The sequence below is a fragment of the Lynx canadensis genome, chromosome X (genome assembly GCF_007474595.2).
Source record: "Lynx canadensis isolate LIC74 chromosome X, mLynCan4.pri.v2, whole genome shotgun sequence".
Lineage (NCBI taxonomy): Eukaryota > Metazoa > Chordata > Mammalia > Carnivora > Felidae > Lynx > Lynx canadensis.
Window position 1 is genome coordinate 58147293 of NC_044321.2, and position 27263 is coordinate 58174555.

The 27263-nt window shown below is 38.5% G+C and overlaps 1 protein-coding gene across 1 annotated transcript in view; it reads left to right on the forward strand.

The window, feature by feature from the left end:
* The first annotated feature begins 2097 nt into the window (after positions 1-2097).
* The window catches only part of CHIC1 (cysteine rich hydrophobic domain 1), a 75052-nt gene continuing 49886 nt past the window's right edge, over positions 2098-27263 (forward strand). The window contains 3 exon segments of the mRNA XM_030305610.1: positions 2098-2461; positions 2463-2503; positions 22980-23034. Of these exon segments, the coding sequence (XP_030161470.1) occupies positions 2216-2461; positions 2463-2503; positions 22980-23034 (342 nt within the window). The 5' untranslated portion in view covers positions 2098-2215.

The following is a 27263-nucleotide window of genomic DNA, read 5'->3' on the forward strand; positions in this document are numbered from 1 at the left end:
GAGACACACAGAGTCTGAAGCAGACTCCAGGCTCCAAGTTGTCAGTGCAGAGCCTGACACAAGGTTTGAACCCACGAACTGTGAGATCATGACTTGAGCTAAAGTTGGACACTTAGCCAACTGAGCTACCCAGGCACCCTGGCTTTTTTGCTTTTTGAAAGGGAAGAACTAGTGTGAAATACTGATTTGATCTCAAGTCTAAGGTATTTCATTTCCATAAATGACATATGACATGTTTTTATTAATATCCAAGAAAACAGATGTATTTTATGTCTTATCAGAAGGCAAAATTATTATAAAATTTTTTAGGCTAGCAGATTAAGTTCTCTATACTATGAAAACTAGATTTTATTGCTTATTGATAGTGTTTCAGCTTATTTTTAAGGTTTCTAAATAAACAAGGTATGGAATACAAAACATTTTCTTCACTTTAGTAACATAAACTTGTTGATAATGATCATGGTTTGATCGGCGCCTCTTACAAACTAATTTCTTTGTCCTTCATACATCCTAAATGCTTTGTTTATATTGCTATACTGCTAATGTAATGCTTATCTTTTTTTTTTTAATTTTTTTTTCAACGTTTATTTATTTTTGGGACAGAGAGAGACAGAGCATGAACGGGGAAGGGGCAGAGAGAGAGGGAGACACAGAATCGGAAACAGGCTCCAGGCTCTGAGCCATCAGCCCAGAGCCCGACGCGGGGCTCGAACTCACGGACCGCGAGATCGTGACCTGGCTGAAGTCGGACGCTTAACCGACTGCGCCACCCAGGCGCCCCTGTAATGCTTATCTTAAAGCGCAGTTATGTCTGTTTCCTCGGTCTCACCATCTGATGGGGATGGAGCTGTGGCATAGCAGTCAGGATTTGTTGTATTAATTAGCAGCTATGTGACTTTGCTGTCTTAATGATCCCTGAATTATGACATGGATTTCTGTGCTGCTGGTAAGTATTAAGTAGTTTGGGACATGGATTGCAAACTCAAAATATGTGATCTCTGCAACGTTTTAGCAGTTGTGGAGAAGATAGGAAAAATATTTGAATGGAAACTTTTGGACAAAATGTTACCACAGACCTTAACAAATTACTTAAACTTCCTGAGACTCAGTTTTGCCATCTATAAAATGGATATGATAATGCTTACCTCGTAGGAGTGTTTAAGGGTTAACTGAGATATCGTTACATGAAAGAGTCTAGCTCAGTGTCTGGAAGATGGATTATATTAATTAATGTTTCTTTAGGTTGGAATTTTCCCTGCACCTCCTCCATGCCCCTCTCACCTGTAAAACAAACAAACACCCTCCAAACTTCAAACATCTTTCAAGAAACATCCCCAAATGCACCACACTACAAAGCCTTTGCAAACGACTTCAGGCAGGGTATCCCTTTGTTAAGAGCACTGAGCTTTTAAAATCAGAAGAGATTCCCAAGTTTAAAACCAGGTCTGCCAAATATTTAGTAACTCCGTGACCTTGGGCACGTTACTTATCCTCCCTGCTGCTAAGTCTCCCACCTGTCAGGCGAGATCATCCTGGTATATAACCTCATGCAGTTGTGAAGTATTAAATGAGATATGCCCACAGAGTGCTTAGCACAGTCCCAGACACTTAGTAAATCCTCTATTAAAAGTATTACATAGTAGGCATAGAAGTAGTAATAGAAAAATTTCCACTTCAGTGAAGTGTTTATAAAAATGCCTCCCAGGGTTGCAAAATTCTGATGCAAAAGTCTTTTAAACTCTAATGCTGAACAAACGTTAAGGGATTGGTATATACCTTGCGATATTTGAGGCAAAGTTCTAACCTCACGTTATGGAATATGCATTCCCTGTACGGGGTGTGGGGAGGGAAATGATAGCTACTACTAATTAATGGGAAATAAAACCAGAAAATACGTCCCAGGGCACAAGCAACAGAAGCCCAAAGTGCAGTATTAACCACTGCACCCGCAAACCGGGCCTCAACAATTCCCTGGAGTTCACCTCTAACGCCCCCCTTCCTTTGGAGCCGCGCAAGCGTACACAGATTTTGTTCCTTTCCCCCTCATGCCCCCGCCTCCAACCCTCATCGTCTGCCTCAACACGCAGGCGCATCTCTTCAAATCCTGTCCCTTCCCCCGTCCGCTTTCTCTTCATTTCGTTCCCCCTCCTCTTCCAGCACCTCGGTAGGTTCAAACTCTTCTCCGGGAGGGTGGCGGCGATCGAGAGGTCACGTGATGAGCATCCTGCTGCCCAACATGGCGGAGTTCGACACCATCTCGGAACTAGAGGAGGAGGAAGAAGAAGCGGCAACGTCGTCGTCGTCGCCGTCGTCGTCGTCGTCGGTATCGGGGCCTGACGACGACGAGGAAGATGAGGAGGGGGAGGAAGAAGAGGAGGAGGAGGAAGAGGAGGAGGAGGAAGAGGAGGAGACGCCGCACCCACCTCGGGTAGTGAGTGAGGAGCATCTGCGGAGATATTCCCCCCGATCCTGTATTGGTGCGGGGAGCCGGCCACATCACTGTGTAAGCAAGAGGGGGCCATAGGGTTTGAAAACGCTGAGATTTGTCGACAGAGGAATGAGAAGGTGATCGAGGGGCCTGTGGAGTGGGGGAGGGCCGACTGAGACATACAGTTAGAAAAGGACACCTCGTCTAAATGGAGAAACCGAGGGTGGTAGGTGCAAAGGGAGTGAGGAGAATGCAAATGTGATGCACTGACATCAGGTAAAGAGTATATATAGGACGGGGAAGTTAGAGGTTTTGAGAGCCAGAGGGATAGGAGTAAAGGTGAGTCTACTTTCGTGTTTTGCTGGCAAGTAAATAGTCTTTAAACTGCAGGATGTACCAGAGGATTCTTTACTGCTAAGATTGGTGTGTAGTGGAACACAGTGACTGCTGTGAAAAGTGACAAGACCTAGGCTTTCTTCAAAACAGAAACGTGATATGTTTTGTGAATAATATTATAGAATATCCACGTACCCATACATTCATTCATCCATTCTTCCTATCTAATCCGTATATGAATGAATACCATTATCCTTTCGATGTCTTGATAATTCCTCATTCTGACGTTCTGTAAATATCACAGAGGTTCATATTAAGAGGCAGTTGTGAAAAGTAAAAGAGCAATGGATTGAGAGTAGGGATTCTTGGATGTTAGTCCCAGCTTTGCCTCTTACTGGCCCTGTGACCTTGCTCAGATTACTTCCTATTTCTGGGCCTTAATTTCTCCATCTGTAAAATGAAGGGTCGGGGTAGGTGGCTTCCGAAGCCTTTCAGCTCTGAGATAATTTAAGATACCTACAGGAGATTTTGTATGCCCAAATATTAAATATGCAGACATTAAATATTTATGGAAATGAGTCCCCCAGGAGCTGAAGTTGATTTTTTGAAAACTTATGCAGAGTGACTTTTTTAAAAAAATTGAAATCTTGGATCATATTTAAGAAAATAAAAGGAGGAGTGATCTCATAGCATTGTGGTTGCAAAGCAAAAGAAAATTTCAATGGCTCTCTGGGCTTTGGAGAGTGCTTTTTCTTTTGTATGTGCTTGGGCTGTAAATACTTGGAAGTTTGAGTGTGTGTCATGTTCATCCTCTTAATTATGCTGTCTTTTACTGCATTTTCCTATCATTGCCTCTAATTTTGTTAATGGTTCACCTGGTCCCTTTGTCTTTCAGTTGAGTTCGTATCATCAGAAATCATATAATATGCAACACCTCCCCCCATCATGTTAGCTTTTAATTTTAACATGTCACTTGTTTTGATTATAATATACTTTTGTGATATTTGCATAAAATATGTTAAGAAAGATTTTGAAATTGTGGAAGGGGAGATTTTTAGACCTGCTTTTTGGTAGGGAATTATTTTAACACAGTTTTTCTTGGTCCAAGAATTTTGCAGATAGCCTACAATGATCAGATGCCAGCTTACTGCACTGTTTTACTTTTATTCCTTTCATTACTAGGGAGACAATTCATTACTCAAACTAATTATAATTCTGGCACCAAACATTACTTTCATGCAGATTATTTCACATGACTGAACAGAAAAAGGGTTTTTATTCCAGTCTATAATTTTATATTTCAACATTCCACCCCCTCCTTATTTTTTAACATTCAGAAAACAGAGGAGGGGCAAGAAAACAGAATTTAAGTTACCAGAAACTTATTTGTGGTTCCATTCTATTCTTCACACAATCATGGTGAAGCACTTATCAACCAACTTTCAATTAAAAGCAAAGCACTGACACTTGCCATATCCAAGCCCTTGTGATGGTGTAATGTCCCTCCCAGCTTAAAAATTCTGGAATTGGGAGTGTGAAGTAGTGGTGCTGGTAGTAACTATTGGTATTAATGGAAGCCAAAACCTGAAAAGCAGCAAACCAGTACTTGAATCATTAACCCATGTATATAGTTTGAAAAAATTGTTCAGTTGTATTCTATAAATTCTCTCAACTAAAAAGCACACTTAATGTTAAATGTCTGGGATTCGAAAAAATTAAATGTTTAGGAGAAAGTTTTGCTGAATCTGAAGAACTGGCCTTTGTATAGTAGTAAAACTTTCCTTATATCAGGTAAATTAAGATCCTTATGAAATAGTTAATCTAATTCTGAAATGTCTAAAATAACCAGCTTCTGTTAAATTTTTTCTGGCATGAGAGAGTTGTCCTGTCTGAATGACACTATCCTACCCCCTTTTTCCCCCATTTTCTGTGCAGTTGTCTAATCTCTAGAGGACTTTGTTTCTTTTTCAAGGTTCAAATTGAGAACCATTACTTCAAACTCAATATATCTTAAGCCATCATTTCCCTCCCACATTGGTTGTGCATTCCACTTACCCCTTTACCACCACTCTAATCTTTTGGGGTAGGTTTTCAAATCCTGGAGTCATTTTAACTCTTCCTTCTCCTTGACTTTTCCAGTGCTACTCTGTCCCAGAATTATGTCATATCTTTTAAAATGTCTATTAGATTTTTCATTTTCTCCATTTCTACCGGTGCCACTCTAGTTTAGGTTGCCATCATCTCCACAGTCTGCCACCTCTCTTCAATTCATCCTGCATGCTTGTGCCAAACTAATTTTCTTAAAACACAGTTTGATCATGTCACTTTCCTGCTGAAAAACCTGCACTAGGTCTTAATTAGGTCTGAATTCGTATGCTCTCTTCTTCCAGCCTCAGAGGTCAAGGAGTTCCTTCACTTGTCCAAAGCTCACAACTCCACTTGTACCTTCTATACCCTTCTCTTCCAGCCTCCTCCCAAATCTTGCTCCATCAGGTAGCCCCATCTCTCTAATTACCTCTCTCTGCATCAGCCTATAGACATATTCAGAGTCTCTCTCATTCTTTAAAAACAAAATAAAACAAAGCCATCCTAGACCTATGTTCCCTTTTAGCTACTGTCTTGTCTTTCTTCCTTCCCTCTCCAAATTTCTTAGGAATAGCCACATTCACTATATCTATTTACTTTTCACCCCTCTCTAACCTGGATTTTGCCATCATGACCACAGATGGGGGTAACTATCCTTGTTAAGATCACCACCATGACCCTCTGTTGCTACATTAGTGGGCTTTTCTCATTCCCTGTCTTTCTGGTCCTCTCTGCTATATATATGACACTTAAAATGACTCCCTCTTTTTTGGAGGCTTCTATTCCAGGGGCCACAAACACACAAGCCTTCAGAGGTAAGACAGGCCACAGAAAATGGTGCAGCATGAGTAATAATGGGGCTTTAGTTGAACTGGAAGATGGTATGTGTTTTGCCTAAAGGTATTCAAATTCTGATTTTGTAAAAACATTTTGCCAGACAAACCTAGGAATTCCTTGGCCACTTGACTCTCCTGGGCTCCCTGTATTTTTCTTGCTATTGTTTAACTCTCATTCATGGGCTTCTCTTATTCTGTTGACCCTTGAATACCAGTGGTCTCTGAGGTTTTGTTTTCACCTTACTATTCTTCTCATTCCTTACTGTGCTTAGATGATCTCATCTTGATTCTCATGGTTTCAATTATCTGACATCTCCCAAATATGTATCTCTGTGCCAGACTTTGCTCAGACTTTCACCTGGGCTTTCTCACCTGACAGCCCATCGTCATCCTAAGTTCAACATATTCATAACAGAACTCATCCCCCCCCCCCCACGCCTCCTTATACCTCCATCCCAAACCTTTAAAAAAATCCCTTCTATATCTGTTTTTTTCCATCTCAGTTAAATGTACCTCCACCTATCCCGTTATTTATCCTTGGTTCCTCTTCCTCACTTACACTTATCAGCAAGTAAAATAATACTTGACCTAAAATTTTTTTCTTTTCCTCCCTACTGACACTTCCCTGATTCGGGCCCCTTTCACCACCCTAACTAATCAACTTGCCCTCATTGTCATCACTTCACATCCATTCCACAGCCTGCTGCTAGATTAAGATACCACTTTACTGCTTAAAACTGTTCTGTGGTTTTCCCCTTACCTGCTGGATAGAATCCAAGCTCCATAACATGGCATATAGAACTGGACCTTGCCTATCTGTCAGCCTAATCTTCTGATATTTCCTCTATGGCTTGTATTTTCCTCTTTTTAGCATGCTGTTTTTTTAAAATATTTATTTTGAGAGAGAGAGAGAGAGAGAGAGCAAGGGAGGGGCAGAAAGAAAGGGAGAGAGAGAATCCTAAGCAGGCTCCACACTGTCCACACAGAGCTCACCGCATGTCTCAATCTCACCAACCGCGAGATCACAACCCGAGCTGAAATCAAGAGTTGGACTCTTAACCGACTGACTGAGCCATCCAGGCGCCCCTGTAGCATGCTGTGTCTTATCTTGTTGCCTCTACTCAATCTAGGACCTCCATCTAGAATTCCAGTACCCACCACCCATACCTCAGCTCTCCATATGTCACCACCTCCTGCAAGTCTTCCCTGCCCCCACTAAATTGTAAGCTGCAATAGCAGGAACAAGTTTTAGTTCCCTCTGAATCTTCATTGCTTAGCACAATGCTTGCCCTGAAGTAGGCAATCAATAAAAGTGAGTTGAAGGAATATTGGTTTGCTTTAGTAACACTCAATATGCCTGTCATAATGCATGCTGTATTATAGGTCCTCAACAAATACTGGTTACTTGACTCACACTGTAGAGAGTACTTGTGATTCTGAGCAAAGATACATATGGCTACAGTAATGTCACCAGTCCCAGTGATGGGTGTTATGGCATGGCCTTACCTCTGAAATCTTTGTTAAGATGTCAGAATACCCCTGTCTATTTGTATCATCTTAACGTATTGGCTTTCTTATTACTTTAACAAGATACTAATCTTTTAACATGGAGTTATAATTTCTTAAGAAATAGAATGAGCTAACCACACTAATTGTAATTCCAATTCTCAGAGGATGATGATGATGAATGGATATTTGGGGATTTTTTTCCCAACTAAAAAAGTATATAACAAAATTAACTGCACAGATTTGAGTTTATGGAAACAGACATAATGAAATGTCTCTTAGAAATATTAAGCGTTTTAGAAATAATATACATCTGAGGAATATAACTTAGTATCTACCAATTTACTTCTTGATATTCTAGGATAAGTATTTGGATCCAGTGTTTTGAAATAACAAGGAAAATTCTATCCCATGAGATCTTTTATTTTTAGGCATTATCACACTGTTTATATTACTTAAAACATAGAGATATTTACCCTTGATAATATATCTGTATAGAATTTAGTAGAGAGTTACCAATTCTCGGGGACTTATAAAATTGTCTCATAAAAATTAATTTATTAAAGCTAGAGTTGTTGCATATAGAATTGAAAAAAGATGGCCACATTTGCCAAACAGTGCATTTCTGAAAAAACTTAAACAGCACTGCAATTATTGATACTTCTCAAATCAGTTAATGGAATGCTTTTTCATAAACAGCTGTCTTTGAGGAATTACAGTGATGCATTGTTAATACATATTTGTATAAGGTAAATATTTTATAAGATTTTAGGCTTTCAGAATACAGAAATATGGTAACTTGCCATTTTACAGTGTGGCAAGACATGATTATTTTCATATAAAAGATTAAAGAGATTTAACTATAATGTTTTTGAAAATATCTTTGAATTTTATGGCATAGATTTTCTTTTTCATGGTATAGTAAATAAAGTTCAATGCACACACTTCAGAATTGTTACTATACGTGCAAAGTTTTCTAGTGAAATCATGTTTCTTGTTGGCAGAATTTTACTAGCTTGATCTGTTTCCTTAAACAATCTGAACACATAAACTTTAATTTGTATAGGGTTTTCAAAGGTTGGTATGTAGCCATTTCCAAAAGGATTGAAAACAGTGAGGGTTCTAGAGAGGGAGAGAAGAGGGAAGAGCAACTAAGAGGACCCATCCTTCTTTGCCTCAGTTTCCTTTACTCCAAAGAATCATCCAAGAAATTAAAATTTTGAAGCATTGAAGATGCTTGACAAATAAAATACAATCATTAGAAACCATCAACTAGGACAACTTCAAACACATAATAGGTTCTATATTTAATGAGGCTGATAAAATGGAAAGTGTGAGAAGTTCCCAAGTGCCTATTTGTCTAATGCTGAAAAACCCCACATCTTGACTAATGCCTATCAGTAATCAGTAATGGGTAGATGATCTTGTGGATTCACAGTTCTTAATAGTTTATGAAATAGAGCTGAGGTGTTTATTCAGCAGCAGCCATTTCAACATTTCCTAGTAGCTATCAAGTGAAATGTTGTGCCTAAGATTATTTGAGTTAAGTATTCTTTTTAAGTGCTGAGTCTCTTAATGAAGAAAGATAAAAGAAACTCCTGGTAGACAGGAATAGGATTGCTACTGCCTTTTAGCCAAAATTATGAGAGTATATCAGGCCTGGTTTGCCTGTCTTTATACATTTTTATATATATGTGCCATAAAGGAGTATTTTAAAAAGTAAAATTATATTTCCTTACCATTTTTAATATACTTTTTATATTTTAGAAAAGACAATCCCTTTATATATTAAAGAAGAAAATTAGTAATGAGAATATAGCAAGTATATATTGAGAACTTGAGCACTGGCCTAAGTACCACAAAAAAAAAAAAAAAAAAAAAAACAGAAAATAAAAAAATAAAGTACAGGGGCGCCTGGGTGGCTCAGCCGGTTAAGCGTCCGACTTCGGCTCAGGTCATGATCTCACGGTCCGTGAGTTCGAGCCCCGCGTCGGGCTCTGTGCTGACAGCTCAGAGCCTGGAGCCTGTTTCAGATTCTGTGTCTCCCTCTCTCTCTGCCCCTCCCCTGTTCATGCTCTGTCTCTCTCTGTCTCAAAAATAAATAAACATTAAAAAAAAATTAAAAAAAAAATAAAGTACAAGCCATGCTTTACAAAACTAATAGGAAAATTGCTTTTAAGATACTGATATAGAGCAGCAAAGAATAATGGAAAATATTTTATTAGCTGTTGAATTGTATAGTATGGATTTGAAGTGGCTGTGAGTATTCAGAGAAAGGGGGAATCTGTGACAGTTTAAACATTCAAGGCATTACAGCAGGGGTTGGGACTTGACTTCAGCCCTGAAGGTTGAGTAGGATTTAAACTAGGGAGGGGAAGCAAGGGAAACCACCTGAGCAAAGACAAGAGCCAGTATGGCAGTTGCAATGGAAAGGAAGGAATCATTATGAGAATGATTTCAAAGGAACAAATAACAGGACTTGGAGCCACGTCAGAGGAGGCAACGTGCAAAAAATAGGAGAAGGAAGGTGCAAAACCAATACCAAGGTCTAGGTTAAAGGGAATCAATGTGCCACTGATAGAGATGAGAAATTTGAAAAGGGGTCTAGTTTCCAATGAAAAGATAACATTTAATTTTAGACATGGTTTACTTGAGGTGGTATTATTTTAGTAAGATATCCAGGTGGAAATTTTCAGTATGCAATTAGAGATGAGGGACCAAAGAATGTTGGAAAATATAGAATTAGAGATATAGATTTGATGATCATCAGCATAGAAGTGATGTCAAAGCGATTAAATATAGAAAAATTGTTAAAGCTCCCTTAGACAAGCAGTTGACTAAAAGGTAAATTTTAAGAAAAGGCAAGAATGTTAGAGAGTGAAAGGATGGGAGAGTGTAAAGCTGCAAAGTCAAGGGAAAATTTTCTAAGAAGAGGACATAAAATTGGCAATAAATAATACTTGATGAACTTGTCTTTCTGAATAAATTTACTCAGAGATTATTTTCAGTAAAGTGACAGCATCATAAGGCAAATTGTGAATGGTTAAGAAAGGGAATATTAAAGAAATAAAAACAGGAAAGGAAAATCCACTTGCCTGATGACAAATGCAACAAGAATAGCAAAACTCAGAAGTTTTAAAATAATAAAAATATTCCATATATTTCAAGGGATACATCTGTCTATATCCTCTACTTATTTGCCAAGAATGGCAGCTTGGAAAAGCTATAATGGCAGCAATCTCTAATGAGGTAGGAATGTGTTTTTTTTTTAATTGACATATAATTACCATACATTGTTATATTAGTTTCAGGCATAAAATACAGTGATCCAGTTGTTCTGTACATTCTCAGTACTCATCAAAGTAAGTGTACTCTTAATCCCCTTTACTCATTTTACCCATTCCCCACCCACATCCCCTCTGATATCCACCAGGTTTTTTTCTGTGTTTAACAGTCTGTTTTGGTTTGTCTCTTTTTTTCCATGTTCATTTGTTATGTTTCTTAAATTCCACATATGAGTGAAATCATACGGTATTCTTTCTATGACTTATTTCACTTAACATTATATCCTCTAGGTCTTTCTGTGTTGTTGCAAATGGCAAGATTTCATTCTTTTTATGGCTGAGTTATATTCCTGAGAGAGAGAGAGAGAGAGAGAGAGAGAGAGAGAGAGAGTGAATGAGAGAGAGAGAGAGAGAGTGCTTCCTTAGCCATTCATCTATTGCTGGAAATGGGTGCTTCCATATCTTGGCTCTTGTAAATAATGCTACTATAAACATAGGGTGCATATATCTTGTCAAATTAGTGGTGGTTTTATTTTCTTTGGTCAAATACCTGCTAGTGGAATTACTAGATCATATGGTAATTCTATTTTTAATCTTGTGAGGAACCTCCACACTGTATTCCACAATGGCTGCACCAGTGGCATTCCCACCAACATGCATAAGGGTTCCTTTTTCTCCATATCCTTGCCAAAACTTGTTATTTCTTCTCACTTTGATTTTAGCCACTCTGACAAGTGTAAAGTAATATTTATTTTTTTGTGCACAAAGCTTATTTTATTTTTTTAATTTTTTCAGTATATGAAATTTATTGTCAAATTGGTTTCCATGCAACACCCAGTGCTCATCCCAAAAGGTGCCCTCCTCAATACCCATCACCCACCCTCCCCTCTCTCCCACCCCCCATCAACTCTCAGTTTGTTCTCAGTTTTTAAGAGTCTCTTATGCTTTGGCTCTCTCCTACTCTAACCTCTTTTTTTTTTTCCCTTCCCCTCCCCTATGGGTTTCTGTTAAGTTTCTCAGGATCCACATAAGAGTGAAAACATATGGCATCTGTCTTTCTCTGTATGGCTTACTTCACTTAGCATCACACTCTCCAGTTCCATCCTGTTGCTACAAAGGGCCATATTTCGTTCTTTCTCATTGCCCTGTAGTACTCCATTGTGTATATAAACCACACTTTCTTTATCCATTCATCAGTTGATGGACATTTAGGCTCTTCCCATAATTTGGCTATTCTTGAGAGTGCTGCTATAAACATTGGGGTACAAGTGCCCCTATGCATCAGTACTCCTGTATCCCTTGGGTAAATTCCTAGCAGTGCTATTGCTGGGTCATAGGGTAGGTCTATTTTTAATTTTCTGAGGACCCTCCACACTGTTTTCCAGTGTGGCTGCACCAATTTGCATTCCCACCAACAGTGCAAGAGGGTTCCCGTTTCTCCACATCCTCTCCAGCATCTATAGTCTCCTGATTTGTTCATTTTAGCCAGTCTGACTGGCATGAGGTGATATCTGAGTGTGGTTTTGATTTGTATTTCCCTGATAAGGAGCGACGTTGAGCATCTTTTCATGTGCCTGTTGGCCATCCGGATGTCTTCTTTAGAGAAGTGTCTATTCATGTTTTCTGCCCATTTCTTCACTGGGTTATTTGTTTTTCGGGTGTGGAGTTTGGTGAGCTCTTTATAGATTTTGGATACTAGCCCTTTGTCCAATATGTCATTTGCAAATATCTTTTCCCATTCCGTTGGTTGCCTTTTAGTTTTGTTGGTTGTTTTCTTTGCTGTGCAGAAGCTTTTTATCTTCATAAGGTCCCAGTAATTCACTTTTGCTTTTAATTCCCTTGCCTTTGGGGATGTGTCGAGTAAGAGATTGCTACGGCTGAGGTCAGAGAGGTCTTTTCCTGCTTTCTCCTCTAGGGTTTTGATGGTTTCCTGTCTCACATTCAGGTCCTTTATCCATTTTGAGTTTATTTTTGTGAATGGTGTGAGAAAGTGGTCTAGTTTCAACCTTTTGCATGTTGCTGTCCAGTTCTCCCAGCACCATTTGTTAAAGAGACTGTCTTTTTTCCATTGGATGTTCTTTCCTACTTTGTCAAAGATGAGTTGGCCATACGTTTGTGGGTCTAGTTCTGGGGTTTCTATTCTATTCCATTGGTCTGTGTGTCTGTTTTTGTGCCAATACCATGCTGTCTTGATGATGACAGCTTTGTAGTAGAGGCTGAAGTCTGGGATTGTGATGCCTCCTGCTTTGGTCTTCTTCTTCAAAATTCCTTTGGCTATTTGGGGCCTTTTGTGGTTCCATATGAATTTTAGGATTGCTTGTTCTAGTTTCGAGAAGAATGCTGGTGCAATTTTGATTGGGATTGCATTGAATGTGTAGATAGCTTTGGGTAGTATTGACATTTTGACAATATTTATTCTTCCAATCCATGAGCAGGGAATGTCTTTCCATTTCTTTATATCTTCTTCAACTACCTTCATAAGCTTTCTATAGTTTTCAGCATACAGATCTTTTACATCTTTGGTTAGATTTATTCCTAGGTATTTTATGCTTCTTGGTGCAATTGTGAATGGGATCAGTTTCTTTGTCTTTCTGTTGCTTCATTGTTAGTGTATAAGAATGCAACTGATTTCTTACATTGAATTTGTATCCTGCAACTTTGCTGAATTCATGTATCAGTTCTAGCAGACTTTTGGTGGAGTCTGTCAGATTTTCCATGTATAATATCATGTCATCTGCAAAAAGCGAGAGCTTGACTTCATCTTTGCCAATTTTGATGCCTTTGATTTCCTTTTGTTGTCTGATTGCAGATGCTAGCATTTCCAACACTATGTGAAACAACAGCGGTGAGAGTGGGCATCCCTGTTGTGTTCCTGATCTCAGGGAAAAAGCTCTCAGTTTTTCCCCATTGAGGATGATGTTAGCTGTGGGCTTTTCATAAATGGCTTTTATGGTGTTTAAGTATGTTCCTTCTATCCCAACTTTCTCAAGGGTTTTTATCAAGAAACAGTGCTGAATTTTGTCAAAGGCCTTTTCTGCATCGATTGATAGGATCATATGGTTCTTATCTTTTCTTTTATTAATGTGAGTATCACGTTGATTGATTTGCGAATGTTGAACCAGCCCTGCATCCCAGGAATGAATCCCACTTGATCATGGTGAATCATTCTTTTTATATGCTGTTGAATTCGATTTGCTAGTATCTTATTGAGAATTTTTGCATATTCATCAGGGATATTGGCCTGTAGTTCTCTTTATTTCCTGGTCTCTGTCTGGTTTAGGAATCAAAGGAATACTGGCTTCATAGAATGCGTCTGGAAGTTTTCCTTCCCTTTCTATTTCTTGGAATAGCTTGAGAAGGATAGGTATTATCTCTGCTTTAAATGTCTGATAGAACTCCCCTGGGAAGCCATCTGGTCCTGGACTCTTATTTGTTGGGAGATTTTTGATAACCGATTCAATTTCTTCACTGGTTATGGGTCTGTTCAAGCTTTCTATTTCCTCCTGATTGAGTTTTGGAAGCGTGTGGGTGTTTAGGAATTTGTCCATTTCTTCCAGGTTGTCCAATTTGATGGCATATAATTTTTCATAGTATTCCCTGATAATTGTTTGTATCTCTGAGGGATTGGTTGTAATAATTCCATTTTCATTCATGATTTTATCTATTTGGGTCCTCTCCCTTTTCTTTTTGAGAAGCGTGGCTACAGGTTTGTCAGTTTTGTTTATTTTTTCAAAAAACCAACTCTTGGTTTCGTTGATCTGCTCTACAGTTTTTTTAGATTCTATATTGTTTATTTCTGCTCTGATCTTTATTATTTCTCTTCTTCTGCTGGGTTTAGGCTGCCTTTGCTGTTCTGCTTCTATTTCCTTTAGGTGTGCTGTTAGATTTTGTATTTGGGATTTTTCTTGTTTCTTGAGATAGGCCTGGATTACAATGTATTTTCTTCTCAGGACTGCCTTCGCTGCGTCCCAAAGCATTTGGATTGCTGTATTTTCATTTTCGTTTGTTTCCATATACTTTTTAATTTCTTCTCTAATTGCCTGGTTGACCCATTCATTATTTAGGATGATGTTCTTTAACCTCCACGCTTTTGGAGGTTTTCCAGACTTTTTCCTGTGGTTGATTTCAAGCTTCATAGCATTGTGGTCTGAAAGTATGCATGGTATGATTTCAATTCTTGTATACTTATGAAGGGCTATTTTGTGACCCAGAATGTGATCTATCTTGGAGAATGTTCCATGTGCACTCGAGAAGAAAGTATATTCTCAACGTTTATTTATTTTTGGGACAGAGAGAGACAGAGCATGAACAGGGGAGGGGCAGAGAGAGAGGGAGACACAGAATCGGAGACAGGCTCCAGGCTCTGAGCCATCAGCCCAGAGCCTGACGCGGGGCTCGAACTCCCGGACCGGGAGATCGTGACCTGGCTGAAGTCGGACGCTTAACCGACTGCGCCACCCAGGCGCCCCAGAGAAGAAAGTATATTCTGTTGCTTTGGGATGCAGAGTTCTAAATAGATCTGTCAAGTCCATCTGATCCAATGTATCATTCAGGGCCCTTGTTTCTTTATTGATCCTGTGTCTAGATGATCTATCCATTTCTGTAAGTGGAGTGTTAAAGTCCCCTGCAATTACCACATTCATATCAATAAGGTTGCTTGTGTTTATGAAGAATTGTTTTATATATTTGGGGGTCCAGTATTCGGCACATAGACATTTATAATTGTTAGCTCTTCCTGATGGATAGACCCTGTAATTATTATATAATGCCCTTCTTCATCTCTTGTTACAGCCTTTAATTTAAAGTCTAGTTTGTCTGATATAAGTATGGCTACTCCAGCTTTCTTTTGACTTCCAGTGGCATGATAAATAGTTCTCCATCCCCTCACTCTCAATCTAAAGGTGTCCTCAGAGTCTAAAATGAGTCTCTTGTAGACAGCAAATAGATGGGTCTTGTTTTTTTATCCATTCTGATACCCTATGTCTTTTGGTTGGCGCACTTAATCCATTTACATTCAGTGTTATTATAGAAAGATACAGGTTTAGAGTCATTGTGATGTCTGTATGTTTTATGTTTGTAGCGATGTCTCTGGTACTTTGTCTCACAGGATCCCCCTTAGGATCTCTTGTAGGGCTGGTTTAGTGGTGACGAATTCCTTCAGTTTTTGTTTGTTTGGGAAGACCTTTATCTCTCCTTCTATTCTAAATGACAGACTTGCTGGATAAAGGATTCTCAGCTGCATATTTTTTTCTGTTCCTCACATTGAAGATCTCCTGCCAATCCTTTCTGGCCTGCCAAGTTTCAAAAGAGAGATCAGTCACGAGTCTTATAGGTCTCCCTTTATATGTTAGAGCACGTTTATCCCTTGCTGCTTTCAGAATTTTCTGTTTATCCTTGTATTTTGCCAGTTTCACTATGATATGTTGTGCAGAAGATCGATTCAAGTTACGTCTGAAGGGAGTTCTCTGTGCCTCTTGGATTTCAGTGCCTTTTTCCTTCCCCAGTTCAGGGAAGTTCTCAGCTTCTTCAAGTACACCTTCAGCACCTTTCCCTCTCTCTTCTTCCTCTGGGATACCAATTATGCGTATATTATTTCTTTTTAGTGTATCACTTAGTTCTCTAATTTTCCCCTCATACTCCTGGATTTTTTTATCTCTCTTTTTCTCAGCTTCCTCTTTTTCCATAATTTTATCTTCTAGGTCACCTATTCTCTCCTCCACCTGTTCAATCCGAGCCGTGGTCATTTCCATTTTATTTTGCATTAAAGTGTTTTTCAGCTCCTCCTGACTGTTCCTTAGTCCCTTGATCTCTGTAGCAAGAGATTCTCTGCTGTCCTCTATACTGTTTTCAAGCCCAGTGATTAATTTTATGACTGTTATTCTAAATACACTTTCTGTTATATTATTTAAATCCTTTTTGATCAGTTCATTAGCTGTTGTTATTTCCTGGAGATTCTTTTGAGGGGAATTCTTCCGTGTGGTCATTTTGGATAGTCCCTGGAGTGGTGCGGACCTGCAGGGCACTTCCCCTGTGCTGTGGTGTATAACTGGAGTTGGTGGGTGGGGCCGCAGTCAGACCTGATGTCTGCCACTTGCCCACCGCTGGGGCCACATTCAGACTGGTGTGTGCCTTCTCTTCCCCTCTCCTAGGGGCAGGCGGGATTCACTGTGGGGTGACGTGGCCCATCTGGGCTACTTGCACACTGCCAGGCTTGTGGTTCTGGGGATTTGGCGTATTAGCTGGGGTGGGTAGGCAAGGTGCACGGGGGCAGGAGGGGCAGGCTTAGCTCGCTTCTCCTTCAGTGATCCACTTCAGGAGGGGCCCTGTGTCAGCGGGAGGGAGTCAGACCTGCTGCCGGAGTGGTGGTTCCGCAGAAGCACAGCGTTGGGTGTTTGTGGGGAGCGAGCAATTTCCCTGGCAGGAACTGGTTCCCTTTGGAATTTTGGCTGGGGGATGGGCGAGGGAGATGGCGCTGGCTAGCGCCTTTGTTCCCCGCCAAACTGAGCTCTGTCGTCCCGGGGCTCAGCAGCTCTCCCTCCCTTTGTCCTCCAGCCTTCCTGCTTTCCACGCAGAGCTGTTAACTTATGACCTCCCAGACGCTAAGTGGCGCTTGCTGTTGGAACACAGTCCGCCGGCCCCTCCGCTTTTGCCAGCCAGACTCAGGGGCTCTGCTTGGCTGGCGGGCTGCCCCTCCGCCTCAGCTCCCTCCTGCCAGTCCGTGCAGCGCACGCCACTTCTCCACCCTTCCTACCTTCTTCTGTGGGCCTCTCATCTGCGCTTGGCTCCAGTGACTCCGTTCTGCTAGTATTCTGGTGGTTTTCTGAGTTATTTAGGCAGGTGTATGTGGAATCTAAGTGATCAGCAGGACGCGCGGTGAGCCCAGCGTCCTCCTACGCTGCTATCTTCTCATAAAGTAATATTTCATTGTGTTTTTAATTTGTATTTCCCTGAAGATTAGTGATGTTGAGCATCTTTTCATGTGTCTGTTGACCATCTATATGTCTTTCATGTGTCTATTGACCATCTAATGTCTGTTCAGGTCCTCTGCGTATTTTTAATCTGATGATTTGTTTTCCTGGTATTGAGTTGCAGAAGTTCTTTACATATTTTGGATATTAACCCCTCATTGGATATATCATTTGCAAATATCTTCTCCCATTCAGTAGGTTGACTTTTAGTTTTGTTGACAATTTCCTTCACTGTGTAGAAACTTGTTATTTTGGTATAGTCCCAAAAGTTTAATTTTTCTTTTGTTTCCCTTACCAGAAGAGACATATCTAAAAAACTGTTTCCACGACCAATGTCAAAGAAATTACTGCCAACGTTTTCTTCTAGGAATTTTAAGGTCTCACATTTAGTTCTTTAATCCATTTCGAGTTTGTTTTTATGTATGGTAGAAGTAAGTGGTCTAGTTTCATTCTTTTGCATATAGCTGTCTAGTTTTCCCAGCACTATTTCTCAAAGAGTCTTTTTCCCATTTTATATTCTTGCCTCCTTTGTTGGAGATTAATTGACCATGCAAGCATGGGTTTATTTCTGGACTCTGGTTCTTTTCCATTGATCTATGTGTCTGTTTTTGTATTTTGTATTTTTGTTTTTGTATTTGTATTTCCCTGATAAGGAGCGATGTTGAGCATCTTTTGAAGCCATTTTAATAGCAGTAAATTTTTACTCCTCCCCCCATGTTTTATGTATATGATGTCATATTTTCCATCTTGTGATTTTGTGAATCCCTTGACTGATTTTTATTGTTAATATTGATTTTACTGTTTTTGTCCTTCAACCTCCATAGTGGTTAAAATACTTTTATTATGTTTGTATTTACCTGTGAAATTTTTTCCATTCACAATTTTTTTACTCCTGATAATGGCCTTTTCTTTCCATTCAAAGAATTCCCTTTAATGTTTCTTGTCAGGCTGGTTTCTTTGTAATGAATGAACATCTTTGAGTTTTGTTTGTCTAGGAAACTGTCTCCTTCTATTCTACATGATATCCTTGCTGGGTAAAGTATTCTTGGTTGCAGATTTTTTCCTTTCAGCACTTTGAATATATCATGCCACTCCCTTCTGGCCTGCAAAGTTTCTGCTGAAAAATCAGCTGATAGCATTATGGGGTTCCTCTTGTACATAGCTCTTTTCTCTTTCTTTGAAAATTCTCTCTTTGTCACTGGTTTTTATCATTTTAATTATTATGTGTCTTGGTGTGCACCTCCTTTGGTTGATTTTGTTTGGGACTCTCTATGCCTCCTGGATCTGGATATCTGTTTCCTTCCCTAGATTAAGGAAGATTTTAGCTATTATTTCTTCAAAGAAATTTTCTGCCCCCTTGTCTCTCTTTTCGCCTTCTGGAGTCCCTATAATGTAAATGTTATTATACTTGATGATGTCACTGAGTTCTCTTAACCTATTCTCATTGTTATTTTTTTTTTCTTTTTGCTGGGCACCTTGGTTGCTTTCCATTATTCTGTCTTCCAGGTCGCTGATAAATTCTTCTGTTTCTAATCTGCTGTTGATTCCCTCTAGTGTATTTTTATTTCAGTTATTGAGTTTTTCATTTCTGATTAGTTCTTTTGGTTCTGATTGGTTCATTTCTGATTGGTTCTATCTCTTTGTTGAAGGTCTCACTGAAATCCTCCACTCTTTTCTCAAGTCCAGTAGATATTTTTATGACCATTACTTTGAACTGTTTGTCAGGCTTATTGCTTATCTCCTTTCATTTAGCTCTTTTGTCCTGTTTTTTCATTTAGGACATATTCCTCTGTCTCCTCATTTTGTCTCTCTGTATTTATTTCTGTGCATTAGGAAAATTAGTTATGTCTCCTGATCTTGAAAGTAGTGGCCTTATGAAGAAGAGGTCCTGTTGTGCTTTGTAGCAATGTCCCCTGTTTACCAGAACCAGGTACTTCAGGGGTCTCTCCTATGTGGACTGCGTGCAACCTACTGTTGTTTGTGGCTGGATGAGCAGCATTTGCCTTCAGTCCACTTGGCCACAGTGGCCCACTTTGCCTGTTGTGGGCACACAGAGGGCAAGGTTTGGTCCCTATGCTGTTAAAGGACCAGTCTGGAGCTACCCTGGGCTTATAGTTGGTTGGTGTCACCAGTAAAACCAGAAATCTGCCCTCAGCTTGTTTGCTGGTATTGTGATCACACCAAACTTCAGGACACTCTCCCTGTGTTATCCCCGGAGAGGCTTTTGTCGGTAGGAGGAGCCTGCATTCAAACCAAATGCCTGCTCCAGTCCATGTGTTGGGGCTGCAGTGACCACAGACTACAGGACTCTCTCTCTGTGCTGCCCCCTGACAGGTTTCTGTTGGTGAGCGGGGCCAGCGGTCAGATCACATGCCTATTCCTGGTTCATCTGCTGGGGCTGCAGAGGCACTGATCAACAGAGCACTCTTTCTTTCCTGCCAGTTACAAGGTTTGGCTGCTGGGGCTACATTTGAACTGGTGTGTGGTTGTCTTTCCCTCTCCTCAAGCAGGAGTCATTTTGGAGTGCAGGTGGTCCCTTCTAGGGCTGCTTACAGGATAAAATGTGGCAGGAGCTGCTTTGGAGAGTAGCCCACCTAGTGGGGCAGGTTGGATGGGGGTAGATCCACAGGAGAACACAGGGGCAGGGTGCGTGGTGTTAGTAAGGTAGGTAGAGGACGTTCTCACTGGTTCCCACAGGTGTCCTGCTATCTAGGCTGGGGATAGGGTGGGGGTGGGGATGGCACCCACCAGCTGTTTTGTTCTTGGAGAAGTCTCCTAAAGATCCCTGCCTCAGATTAGTAAATAAATCTCCTTCCTGTATATCGCAGGTGCTTTTCAAACTTCTGTTTCAATGCTTTATCTCAACAGGGGTTTTTGTTATGCTATGCTTGTCTCTTTAAGGGCAGGAAGTCAGTTTCCTATTGTTTTCTGGTTCCCTCAGAGCTAAGCCTGCTGATTTTTAAAGTACCCAGAATTAAGCCCCACTGTGTTTCAAAGCCAAATATTATGGGGGCTTCTTGTCTTACCAGTGTAGTTCCCTGTGTCTGAGGTGTTTAGTATGGGTTCTGCTCCTCTCCCTTCTCAGTGCTTGTGGTGTCCCTTCCATTTGTGGTTAGTTTCACTGGGAGTTTGGTTCCTGACCATGTCTCTGCCCTTCCTACCCTTTCCAAGTGTGACCTCTTCTCTACAGTTAACTGTGGAAAGTTTGTTGTGCCAATCTTCTGGTTGTTTTCTGTGTTCGTTGCACTGATATGGCTGTTATCTAGGTGTATCTGTGCGATGAAGAGGGCGTAGGATCCTCCTACTCCGCCATCCTCCCGGACTCTAAATCAGGAACATATTATTGACATTGCATTACATCTAAAAGTGTTCAGAGAAGATATGGAAATAGAGCTCTAGTTTAAAATGTATAATATCTCCCTTTAAAAATGAAATGTGTCTATTTTTGGGTTAAACAGTAAGAATTTACTCTTTGTGGAATAATGAATTAAATTACATCTTTTTGACTAGTGATGAGGTTACTGTTTAGCTAAATGTAACCTAAATGAAGTATGTTCCTTGCTCTATTATATATTTGTCATGTTATTGATTGGTGAGTTAGTAGATAGTTGCAAATATATATTTAATACTAGAGTCAGTTTCTCAAACAGCACATGAAATTTGCCATAAAAATTCATGTACAGGGGTATAGCATCTTATTTTCAAGTTTGGCTATATTCTATGTCTATGTATAGATTTAAAGAAAATGTTATTATGAGAATATTATGTTCTCATTACATTATGTACTGATACCTGGAAAAGTAATTAAGTATTTTTAATGAAATTAAGGCCTTTTTACAGTTGCTAATTAATTTTCTCAACTATTTTAACAATAGAATTTGTTTTAAAAAACATTTTAAATACACAAAGTATATGTGCAGATGTGTACCTTGCTACTAGCTGCCAAGCATAGAGAATCTTTGTGTTTAAGATGGGCTTGTGTCCCAGAAAAGGAGCTATTAGCATAAATGATACAAGGATTACATGGTATTCCCACATAGAGTTTTAATAGGACATTGGATTCCTGACATGTCTTTAATGTGACCATAAGACCAAAGTGCCATAAACCAGTTGAAACAAACAGTGTAACAGGTTATTATTCACCAAACTTTCATTAAATACCTACTAGATTACATGATGCTACTAATAAGCAAAATGGAAGATAACAAAATAAATAAGCCATAGTTTCTGTTTTCAAAGAGCTTAATACAATACAGAAAGAACTTAGGGATCAGAATTTGAATTTTGGTCCTCCCCATCTTATTAGATACATGACTTGGGGCAAAGTCATTTAATTAGTTTTTGGAAAAAAAATTTCTGAGTGTCAGCTTCTTTGTTTATAAGAGGGGGATGACAATACCATTCTTGCAGGGTTGTAAACTTTAGAAGTAATGTATTTATGTAGCACAGTGTCTATCTAGCCCATGGTAAGTGGATAGTTAATGGTAACTGTTACCATTATTGGCTACCTCACCAGGAGTTCCTAATAAATATTCCTGTTTTTTTCATTTTTGCTTACAACCCATCATCCACTAATATTCTGTTTCATTCCATTCCATACACTATACTCTACTATACTCTACTCTACTATAAAATTGTAGTCACCATGATATATCATCTAAGATGCAGAAAGTGACCTTTGTTATCCCTACTGAAATCAATCAGTAGATGAATGATTCCTGATAGAATTCATCGTGACTTCTTAAAACAGACTTCAGTGGGCTTACTTGAAAAGAGAGCTTTCAAGACTGAGACCTGTTTTTTTGAAAATTACTTGAGCATTTGTTTACATGAAAACCATTCATAAAGATCAAACTTTGAGTATCTGAATACTAACTGATCATAAGTTTTCAAACTATAGTTCCAAAAGTTATTCACTTTTGTTAGGAAAATTCTCATATATACATAAAAGTAGAAAGAATAGTATAATCCACTCCTACATACTACCAGTCAGCCAGTTCTAATAGTTATCGACTGAAATGGGGTTTAACAGAAACATTTCAATCAAAAATTTTGGTTCCATGGGGTGCCTGGGTGGCTCAGTTGGTTGAGCTTCCGACTTCGGCTCAGGTCATGATCTCACAGCTCATGAGTTCAAGCCCCACATCGGGCTCTGTGCTGACAGCTTAGAGCCTAGAGTCTGCTTCAGATTCTGTGTCTCCCTCTCTCTCTGCCCCTAACCCACTTTTATTCTGTCTCTGTCTCTCTCAAAAACAAATAAACATTAAAAAATTTTTGGTTCGGTTTGTGTTATTATTTAATCCCATAATGTGCATGGATCTAGTTAGAATCCTACTTTAAGATTTGCACCTTAAGTTTCTTTTACTATTAATTCAGATTAATAGTTAAACATTTATATTCTGTATGTATCACAGTTATTTTTAGGACACATTTTTAAATCACAGCATCAAAATAGAAGTGCATGGCTTTGTAACTTAGGGAGGGGGTAAAAAGTTAAATATGCTGGGTAGAATATATTTTTTTCTTTGTTTTTAAGGTTTGGCTTGAGCAACAAGTTTGATACTGAATTTCCCTCCGTTCTAACAGGGAAGGTAAGTGGGAGTTTGCTTTGAACTTTTTGATTCTAAAAGCATTGTTTTATAGCTTATTCAGTGTTATGATAAATGCTTTGGCTCACAGGTAATGAAGTCTAATAACAAGGCCAGAGTACCTGGAGACTGTGTCATTAGTGACTGAAAGCTGTCACCATGACTACTAGTCTATCTTGTTCATTGTCCATTAATGCCAGCCATTATTTATTTATTAATTTTTCCCAGTTTTGCCTTTATTCTCAGCACTAGTAGCTATAATTCTTCTCATTTATGTCAGTAATCCCAATGTTTTTAGAGTTAACTAAGTTATCATTGTTTAACTTTGTATCACTCTATTATTTTTAAAGTGTCCTGCAGTATGATTTGTTACTATCAAAAGAATCAGATGTTTGGTTAGACATTTTTCTGCCTTTTAGATAGTTTGAGTTTCTAAAATTGGACTCACTGCAATAAATTACTACCTTTCGGTTCCCTGGCTTTTCTACATTCAGTAGTATGTTCAAGCTTGAGGCTCAGTATTCAAAGACTTCCTAGGATTTAAAACTATGTTTAGAAAGTCCTCTTATAATAGTAATGCTAACTTGTAGGTCCAAAGGAAAAGGCTCTAAGGCAAAAAGTTATTTTCACATTTGTTACTGGAGGGAATGTAGATGAAAGAGAAAGGCAATTATATCACAAAATACTCAATAATTTCCAAATGGTTAATAGCTGAATGCTTGATAGCTAAAATGATGATTTGGGGTTAAAAATAAACTAACTTTTTTGTATTTTGAAGCCTGTGATTTAATACTGTTCTGTTCAGTTTTAGTACTAGAACAATGCTGTTTGTCAGTGTAGATTTGGGTCAGATTTAAAATCATTCAATTCCCTAAAGGGCTTTTATTGTTAATTTGTATTTTTATTGTTAATTTTTCTCATATTGTTAACAAGAAGAGCAAGGTGCAAATCAGTGTCTACAGTGTGTGTAATAAAGGAGAGAAATAAGCACATTGATAATTGTATAAAGAAATTCTAGAAGGGTACACAAGGAACTAAATAAAAGTCGTTACTTTGATGGGAGAAAGGGAATGAGATGGATGGAGGCAAGGGTAAGGATCAGACTATTTTTCGAGTATCTTTTAGTGTTGTTTTGATTTTTGAACTATGTTACTATATTACCTATTCAAACCCTAACTTACTTTAATTTGTCCTCTCATTCTAAACTCTCTGAGAACAGGATACAATACATCGAATATTGGCTGCTTTTAATCATGATACGTTTTCCAGCTGCTTACTTTTCACTTTTGGCTGAATCCCAGTCTTCTCCCCAGCCTTATTAGAAGGTGGACGGGGAGAGAAAGACAGCAGACCTATTTCTTTCTTCAAGGGTTATCACTAAAATTATAAGAAATTCTATTTTATTTAACCCTGAAAGGTATTTTATACTTTATGTTCTTCCTTTACCCGCTGAAAAATGGGAGCTAGCGAGAGATGGTATAGACTGGTTAAACTTTGACATAAGATCTGGGTTGGAATACAAGTCTGTCACTGGCTTTGTTGCCTTGGGCAAGCCACTTCTCTGAGCTTTAGTTCTTAATGTGAAAAATAGAGATGATGATAATAGTACCTCAGTTCTTGTCGTAAGGAATAATTGAAAGAGCATATATAAAACTTCTAGTATGTCAGGTACTTATTAGCTTCCCAATGTAAGTTGTGGTTGTTGTTGACCAGTTTTTAGCAGTGTATCCCAATTTCAAACCTGATTATTTATTTCTCCATTTTTTTCTTACCAACTTTCAATTTTTAACTGCTTTTGCTACTTTTACATTCTTTATTTGAATAATAGTTTATTCACTGGTCCCACTAATAATATGCCCTTTTAACTGTTGACTTTTTCTATTTCTCCTGAGGTATCAAAATTAAGCCGGTGGAAATAGTCCCTAGCCAAGTTAACAGAAAATATGTGTCCTTTTACCTTTTTAGGATAAAAGAGCCCTTTGGTTTGAGGTTTTGGCTTCACTCTCTAGAATGTTCTACCTTCCTATCCTGATCATTTAGAATAATTTGCCAATTGAAGCAGCAGTTCAAACTTAGATTTGTTTTATATGAATTAATCATAAATGTTTTCTCTAAAAAATAGCTGTGGAAAAATCTCTTGAATAATAATGTATTTGTGGAAAGATGACAAATTCAATATTAAAAAACTGTGAATTAAAACATCTCCAATGGAAAACTTGTTCTTTATGTTTCTCTGGTGTTGCTGCATGTGTTGTCTGGGCAGTTACATCCAGTTTTATTACTGGTTTGGTTTTTAAAAGCTTGAATTACAAGTCAAAGGAATTATAGAAGATGAATAATCGAAAATATATCAGAGAATGGAGTTCCCAGGCACAAAATTAATCCATCTTTGAAATTGGCCAGTTTTATGTGCTCAAGCAATCTTCTGAATATTTCTTCACACTTCATTTTTTTCCAAGCCTTCTAAAACTACAAACTCCATCATCACAAAAGATAGTCTAGTTTTTCTTCTTTAAAACTAGAGTAATGGGGCGCCTGGGTGGCGCAGTCGGTTAAGCGTCCGACTTCAGCCAGGTCACGATCTCGCGGTCCGTGGGTTCGAGCCCCGCGTCAGGCTCTGGGCTGATGGCTCAGAGCCTGGAGCCTGTTTCCGATTCTGTGTCTCCCTCTCTCTCTCTGCCCCTCCCCCGTTCATGCTCTGTCTCCCTCTGTCCCAAAAATAAATAAACGTTGAAAAAAAAAAAAACTAGAGTAAGAATGTTAAGCTGCTTTTAGTATTCATTTACAAAACCTAAATGATCTGGACATGAGCAGTTCTTAAAGATATCCTCTCTTTTCAGGTGACCGTTTTTGTAGCACATATCAATGATTGGATATTTATTCTAGTGTGCATTATTTAAAACATCCAAGATTTCTCATATATTAGATGAGGTATAAGTGATACTGTGATGTTTTTTTCTTGGTTTAGTTTTTGGTGATGAAAACAACAGTAAAAGAAATCCTGAAAGTCTGATTTTTAAAAGTCACATGGTGATAACATTAGCTGTATTCATTTTCTCTTTAATGAGACCATTTTTGTCCCATAGGCACTATTGTATTTGTATAGGTTATTATGAATTATCAAAATGCTTCTCTGATAACTGGAGGAAGAGGCAAGAAGAATTATATGAACAAGAAAAAAAAACTAAAAGGATTATCTGAATTTGAAACTTAGTAGTCTTTGTGTAAGATATTTAAAAATTAATAAATTGCAGTATCTAAAATAGAAAAATAAATCTACCTTTTACAAAATCAGTCTTTTGGGATGAATGGGATTCTAAATAGCTTTTATGCCTAACCTAAGCAAAATTGCAGTTAATTCTGAAAACCTAAAGAGTCATTTTGACAAGCTTTGTGACTCAGTATTAATTTTGTACTTATGTGTTAATGCTTCTAATACAAATAAAAAGGTAACCTTATATTTTAAGTTCAGAAAAGATTGTTTCCCCTGTTTCATTTAAGATAAGTCTTCCTGTCATGATAGGACATACCAAACAGGTACATACACACAAGATTATGGTGACCAGAAAATGAAAGAACCACAGAACTTTAGAAAAGAAATAAAGCTTCCAGCCCTCAGCTTGAAACAATTAAATGGTATTATGGGGAGATTAGTGTGTGTGTTGGGGGAAACCTAAGCCATAAAATCGACCATTGCCATTGTGATCCAATATGACAAGTGATTGATAGGGTTGTGTTCCCCATGATTGAAGGAGGCAAAACAGTCTTGCTGGGTTTTGCTTATATTGTCTTCTGTTTGCAGAGTCTCTTGCATCCTGTTATAAAATATTATGACCCTTTCCCCCAACTTTATGATGTGGTTTTCTTTTTTCTTTCCAAGAAAGTCAAAAGGAATCAAATATTTCTTTACAACCTGCCGTTCAGCTAGAAATTAAACGGCTCCCATCTAACCTTCATTACTAAAGGTTTTCAATTATGTAGAAGTAAATGAGTAAAACTCTGATTCCACACAGTTAACTAAACCTTTTTTTCACAGTGTTTAAAATTGAGTTAACCAATTCTCATTTCCCATGCCTTTATCATTTGTTTTATGACTTTTACTGTTATTCAAATACAGATTTTTTTTTCAAAGAGAATCCTAGCATTCTTTTAAAGTCAAAATGCAGATTTTATTTTATTGTTTAAAATTCTGGTAAAAGTTTTATTTTGAATATATTTATCTTTTGACCTCA